Source organism: Pollachius pollachius (assembly GCF_949987615.1).
Source record: "Pollachius pollachius genome assembly, chromosome: 13".
Lineage (NCBI taxonomy): Eukaryota > Metazoa > Chordata > Actinopteri > Gadiformes > Gadidae > Pollachius > Pollachius pollachius.
This window is the reverse complement of record NC_136946.1, coordinates 5,044,584-5,051,533: the sequence shown is the minus strand read 5'-3', so window position 1 is coordinate 5,051,533 and position 6,950 is coordinate 5,044,584. Positions and strand designations below refer to the sequence as shown.

Below are 6,950 nucleotides of genomic sequence, written 5' to 3'. Positions count from 1 at the left end.
AAATAACACCAGCCTGTTCCCCCAGTTCTAACGTAGTGCAGCTTCAGAACATGCAGCACTGTTTGGAGGCGAGTCTTTTTACTGAAACTGAAGCATCACGACGACTTAGCAGATGCTTTTATCCAAAGCGCTTTACAATGAATGCGGACTCATGCCATTTAGAAGCAGGTAAGGTGAGGAGGCCCCTCGCTGTGGGATAGTGAACACAAGGTAGATTGTGCACACGAAGGGGATCCAACCCAAGGCCCATCAGCTGGGAGTACACACCAACCCCACCACTGAGAAAAAGTACACCATCTGATCTTCTCTGATACAGTGCCATAAAGGGTCCCATGAGGGCATGTATGTCTTTAAGATATCAATCCCAAAGAAACACGACCCCTTCAAGTGTCCTGCGTCCGTCTCCCTGTCTGATTGGCTGGGCCGGGCTTCAGATGTCATACTTAGGTGAACCAATCAGCTTATGACTGGCTGTCGCTAATCCTTCGGCCACCTGGACCTTCTTAACGAGGCTAGCCGTCGCTGTGTGTGTGTGTGTGTGTGTGTGTGTGTGTGTGTGTGTGTGTGTGGTACGTGTGTGAGTGTCAGTTGTTGAAAGGCATGCGTTGGTATTTTGGTATTTAGTCCAACGCTTGAAGCGATGGCATCTGTGCATCCCGTCACGGTTTGAATGAGATTCAACTGCAGCTGATTTGCCTACAACAACCAAACCATCCGTACAAGACTGGAGTCCGGGCTGTGGATCCTAGCTGCCTCGCTCATTCACACACACACACACACACACACACACACACACACACACACACACACACACACACACACACACACACACACACACACACACACACACACACACAGACACACACACACACACACACGCGCGCGCGCGCAGCCATGTCTATGAGGACTCTGCCGCTGGTTTTTATCAACATGGGAGGAGAAATGCTTTACATACTGGACCAACGGCTTCAGGCTCCCAACACGGCTGGGGACTGCCCAGAGAAAGGTACAGAGGAGAGAGAGAGGTAGAGAGAGAGAGAGAGAGAGAGAGAGAGAGAGAGAGAGAGAGAGAGAGAGAGAGAGACACACACACACACACACAGAGACACAGAGACAGAGAGAGGAGAGAGAGAGAGAGAGAGAGAGAGAGAGAGAGAGAGAGAGACACACACACACACAGAGACACAGAGACAGAGAGAGGAGAGAGAGAGAGAGAGAGAGAGAGAGAGAGAGAGAGAGAGAGAGAGAAATGTAGCGAGAGGGAAAGGTAGTGAGAGAGAGAGAGAGAGAGAGAGAGAGAGAGAGAGAGAGAGAGAGAGAGAGAGAGAGAGAGAGAGAGGTAGAGAGAGAGTGAATGAATTCCTGGCTAGTACTTGGTAGTTCTTGTGGGCCCAAAGTTACCTGCAAAAGCTTCCCCCTCACCTTCTATAACATAGTACCTTATACCCCCCCATCCCCCATTAGCATTATTATAGCATTATTTCTGAATAATAAGTTAATATGTTGTTTGTTTGTTTGTTCAGTTAATCAATCTCTAAATACAGGATAACTATAAAGAAAAAAAAAAAAAAAAAAAACACACCTCACAATTTCCATGCAACGTTTAAATTAGTCAAGGATAATTTGACATGGCAATATATCCTTCCATGACATTTGCAGGGTTTTTTACTGCCAATTTTTGCAAAATTTGCATTTTGGATATGATAGCACACACACCCTTGAGCACACCTAAGCATATCAAAACATTACAACACGTTTTTTCCAAAAAACACGTTTTTGTGCATTATCTCACGGTTGCAGGGGTCTGGTCGGAACAGGACAGAAAAAGAGGTACGTCTGTCTCTACTAAACTCTTGTTTTTATAGTTATAACTATCAGTAGTTATAGCTACAATCCACAAACATCTCCACACAGAATACTATGATTGTCCTGACTTATCACGCCCCCCCCCCCCGACAGTGATGACCACCATCATCAGGACCATGTTCAGTAAAGACTTCATGGACCAGCTCTTCAAACCGCAGCAGTTGTACTCCCACCGGACGCTAAAGACGGTGCTGACGCGGTTAGCGCACACCTCCATCATGAGACTCAGCCCCGCCAGCATGGACAGGGTGGGTCCCACGAGATCAACGCGGCCATTTTGTACAAAGTCACGTGCAAAGACACAATCACTATCAACGAATAGTCTCCCAAAGTCCCACAGTCAACACTAGTCTCTTACTAGTCACCACTGCTCTACCGTGTGTTTTTCTGGAACCCGGTTGTAGGCTCAACTAGCATGGACAGGGTAGGTCCTATGAGCAAAATGCGGCCATTTTGTTCCCGAGCAAAGACACAATCATTAGCAACGAATAGTCTCCCAAAACACATCATCACGTCTTCCCTAGCTTCTTCCGTTACTGTGTATTTTTCTGGAATGGGTTATGGGCTATACCAGTCGATAAAATGTTCTAATTTAAAACGTGGTTTTCGTAGCTTTACGAGCTGATGGCCATGGCGTTCAAACGCCAGCTGGTCCTGTGTCCCCGGCCCAGAGACCTGCTGCTCATCTCCTACAACCACCTGGACTCCGTCAGGAGGTTCGTGGAAGACACCCCCAACGTCCTGAACCAGGTGGACGTGACGCAGCGGCGGATCATCGAGGTGCGCAGGGAGGACGTTGATCGACAACAATGCTGAACTAAATGCGTCACATCTGGTGTGCTACGTTCACACTTTTGTAAAATCACTACCGGGGTGACTTAAGAGTGTTGTAGGGATGATTTCAGAGTTGTAAAGAGAGAGAACAAGAAAACGAAGAGAAAAGAACGCGAGCGCAAGATTTGTCAAATAGCCCAAAAGCGCCCCCTGCCTTGTTCCTCTACCTTTGAGAAGTGTCGCCTTAATGGACCTGAGGTGGAGAACGCCCATTGACAAGCAAGACCAGACAGGGAAGAGATGTGCTGATGGACGGCGATGGCATTTCTAAACCTCATTTTACAGCTCTTGAATCTTGCATCACCTTTAAAATTTCTCAGGATATTTAGGCCCTGCTGCTTTAAGGGGAAGCCTGACTACGACTAAGACTGGATTCACCCCAGGATTCTCCTGGGTGAATCCAGTCTTAGGTATTTTATTGTGTCGTGTTTGTGTGTCACGTGTGTGTGTGTGTGTGTGTGTGTGTGTGTGTGTGTGTGTGTGTGTGTGTGTGTGTGTGTGTGTGGTTCTAGGTGTACACAACCCTGTCTGACGCTGAACTTCAACTTCTAAGGCAAACACTGCTCATTTTCCTCCAGGACATGCACATTCGCGTGAGTTTTCTGCTCTGCTGAAACTGGTTTAACTTGGTTAAACTCAAACAGATTCTGTTTCACGGCATCTGTGTGTGTTTGTGTGTGTGTGTGTGTGTGTGTGTGCGTGTGCGTGTGTTAGTCCATGTCTGCGTGTGTGTGGAAATCTAGGTTGATGAAACCATCTATTGTCCAAAAGAACGAATACGAAAATAACGAATAATCGAAAATCAGTAGGGGTTCATTATTAACCAATGAGCTGTGATTATCACATATGCACACACAAATACAGCAGACCCAGGCTTATCGTCTCCACAGTAGAGTGTGTTTGTGTGTGTCCAGGTGTCGTTCTTCCTGAGGGACAAGGTGCAGAACCCAAACGGGCGGTTCGTGCTGTCCCGGTCGGGCCCCGTGCCTCCCGGGACAGAGGTTCCCGGGATTATACGGTAAGGGAAGGGTCCGCAAAGTCCACACAGGGAACTGAACCCTGCAGAATATTAGATAAATATCTCTCAAAGCGTTCCAATTCAAACTGTTGATGTCCAGACTGTGTTAGAATTGTTACTTTACTTTTGAAAGATGTGGAAAAATGTGGACTATTGAATAATTTTACTCGCATGGTATATTTCTATTTCATGGACATTTATTTATTTTTGTACATAGACATATGGCTGATATTTCCCTCTTATTTGAATCATATTCTACCTCTTTTGATTTGCTCTTGCTCTTTTTTGGCTGTAAAACCTGAACTTGAAAACCTTTTTAAATGAAAATCTGTTCCATGTCATCACCACAGTATTTGTATTTTTACATTGAATCATATTTCTGTGTTTCCCTTCCACTTCTCGGTAAACTATGTCTTTGGACGTTTGGACGTGCACTTCCTGTTGTTACAGGATGTTAGACAGCAGAGGGCGGGAGGTGAAGAGGGCCCACTTCCCCTCGGGGGGAAGTTACTCCAGCCCGGAGAGGGAGGGGTCCTTCTCCCTCCATGGAGACAGAGTCACCAGACTGGGCACCAACATGTAGGTCCACCTCATACCACACACTAGACAACAGTTACCACCCAGCTCTTATCCACGGTCTCCTGGTCCCAGCTAGAGGCCTCACTGCCCAACAGTGCAGACTGAGCACATTCAATCGCTGTTTTCGTCCCTCAGTCGCTAGGATCCTTAAATGGAAACACAATATAAACATCCAGAACAAGATAATGAACTCGCTCAAGACTCAGTTGTTCAGAGTTCACCTAGACTCTGCATAGCATCCCCCCTTAAGCCCACACCCCTCTTACGCACTTATTGTATGTTGTACGTCCTTACACTTAATAGTACTTGGTTAACCTAACAATTGTTAGTGCTTGGCACTTGTTTCTACAAACATCCCTACTGTACCGACAGCGATATATTGTTTCTCTTTCTTCTGACTAATGTACTTATTATAAGTCGCTGGATAAAAGCGTCTGCTAAATGTAAATGTAAATGAATAAAAACACAATATAAACATCTAGAAGGAGAAAATGACCTTGCATATTTTAAAAAGTTCAGCTTTAATAACCGGTTTGTTTTAATGATGACGATGTTTCTTATGTCTACCTTGACGCACTGTTCAGTGAGAGTCGGAAGGGATTTCTCAACAGATCTAATCTAACCTGTAGTCCTCTGACCTCGGTTGTTAAAGGGGTTCCTTGTTCTCCCTCAGACGTCACCTGAGATAAATACCTCTGTAAAGAGACTACATGCAAATGTCTCCCGACACGCACTGATGGCAGCAGACGGCTGTCTGTGATGTCATTCTTGACATCGTCTTCGTGACCCTGCGGTTTTCTGCTTCTGTGGTTTCATAGATACGGTGTGAGCCAAGAGGGGGAGACACACACAAACAGGAGCAGTGCCGCCAAGGTGCCACGCTCACACACACCAGTCTGTCTACCTGCAGTAACACAGGACTCTGATTGCATGCATTATTTATTTAGATCATATAGTACATCGACTTCTACCTTTTTTAATTTGGAGGGGTTTTTTTACTGTTTTTTCTAGCGTTTGTTAATTCCCTACTACACTTCACATTTTCCTTTGTATTCCCTTGCATAAACTAAGTTTAAATTGCGCTTTATGAATCTAAATATATCATATATGCATAATATATGTGTACAACAATTTTTTTACGTTTTTAAGCGTGCATAATTAAAAACAATGACTTAAAAAAACCGCTGGAGGTGGAGGAAGGTGGTTCACTGCTAGACTGTACCAGGAGGTGGAGGTAGGTGGTGGTTCATGTAACTCACTCTACCAGGAGGTGGAGGTAGGAGGTGGTTGATGTAACTCACTCTACCAGGAGGTGGAGGTAGGTGGTGGTTCATGTAACTCACTCTACCAGGAGGTGGAGGTAGGTGGTGGTTCACTGTAACTCACTCTACCAAGAGGTGGAGGTAGGATGGTTGATGTAACTCACTCTACCAGGAGGTGGAGGTAGGATGGTTGATGTAACTCACTCTACCAGGAGGTGGAGGTAGGATGGTTGATGTAACTCACTCTACCAAGAGGTGGAGGAAGGTGGTGGTTCATGTAACTCACTCTACCAAGAGGTGGAGGTAGGATGGTTGATGTAACTCACTCTACCAAGAGGTGGAGGAAGGTGGTGGTTCATGTAACTCACTCTACCAGGTCCGTCCTACAGGGCAGCTCCAGCCCTAGCCCTCTGGCCTCGGAGGAGCTCAACCTGCTGGCCCGTCTGATGGGGGGTCTGGAGGTCCTGCAGAGGCCCGGGTCCGACCCGGCCTACCGGTTCAACCTCTTCACCATGGATCCAGGGGAGGAGGGGGAGGCGTGAGTGGAGCTATTTAAAACTTTCTAGCTTAAAGTTAAAGCTGCCATCTTCTATTTTTGCTCCACCCACTTTCATTTGATTCAAATATTTTCTGATTGAGTCTCGTGGTTCATTAATTAATCATTAGTTGTCTGACTATTGCCCCGTTGCAGTGGATCCGCATGCACGAGAACCGTGAGACTCAATCAAAAGTGGAGCGAGAAAAAAAACATTGCCTATTGCAGCTTTAGTTTTACAGTTGCAACGTTAAGTTACGATAATAACCTGTCGTCCCTTTAATGTTAAAGGTTAAATTCTCTTCCTCTTGGTTTCTCCAGCGAGGCGGGGGACTCCTTGGGGGATGTGGTCACCATCGAGGCCACGCCGGTAAAGCACCTCACCTTTAATAAAACCCTGCTACGGTCCCCAGTGCAAATCCCTCTCATCCCGATGTCTGTCTATGCACCTTGTTCACCGGGTGGCCCTCTTGGTTAGTTAGTGGGGGAAACCTTCTAGGACCTTTGGAAACAATGACTACTCCACACGTTGCTTGTAGTTCCGCCAGCATTTAGAATGCAGTTCCATCGAGTTGTCTTGGTTGGTTTCCCCAAAGATTCTAGAAGGTTCCCCCGACCCACTCAACTAGCCAATATGGCCGCCATGTGAATGAGGTCTATTAAGCCGTCGAAGCAGATGCTCTCACAGGAGCCTCTCATTGGTTTGTTTGTGTCGTCAGGACGCCCAGGCTAGCAGTGAGCTAGCCAGGATAGCGGAGGAGTTCACGGACCAGCACCAACCGACAGAGGAACCCTGCGGCTCCAGCAGTAGCAGCAAGGGGGCAGACCTGCTAGCCCTCATGGACACCTGCTAGCC

The 6,950-nt window shown here is 46.7% G+C and overlaps 1 protein-coding gene across 1 annotated transcript; it reads left to right on the top strand.

The window, feature by feature from the left end:
• Positions 1 to 930: 930 nt before the first annotated feature.
• oscp1a (organic solute carrier partner 1a) lies at positions 931 to 6,948 on the top strand (the record flags this gene model as incomplete). Its single annotated transcript, XM_079749343.1, is given in 12 exon segments — positions 931 to 1,006; positions 1,724 to 1,759; positions 1,762 to 1,830; positions 1,960 to 2,114; positions 2,479 to 2,646; positions 3,213 to 3,293; positions 3,615 to 3,718; positions 4,169 to 4,297; positions 5,116 to 5,170; positions 5,949 to 6,097; positions 6,416 to 6,464; positions 6,814 to 6,948. Coding segments are annotated over 12 exon segments (1,206 nt in total).
• Positions 6,949 to 6,950: the final 2 nt, after the last annotated feature.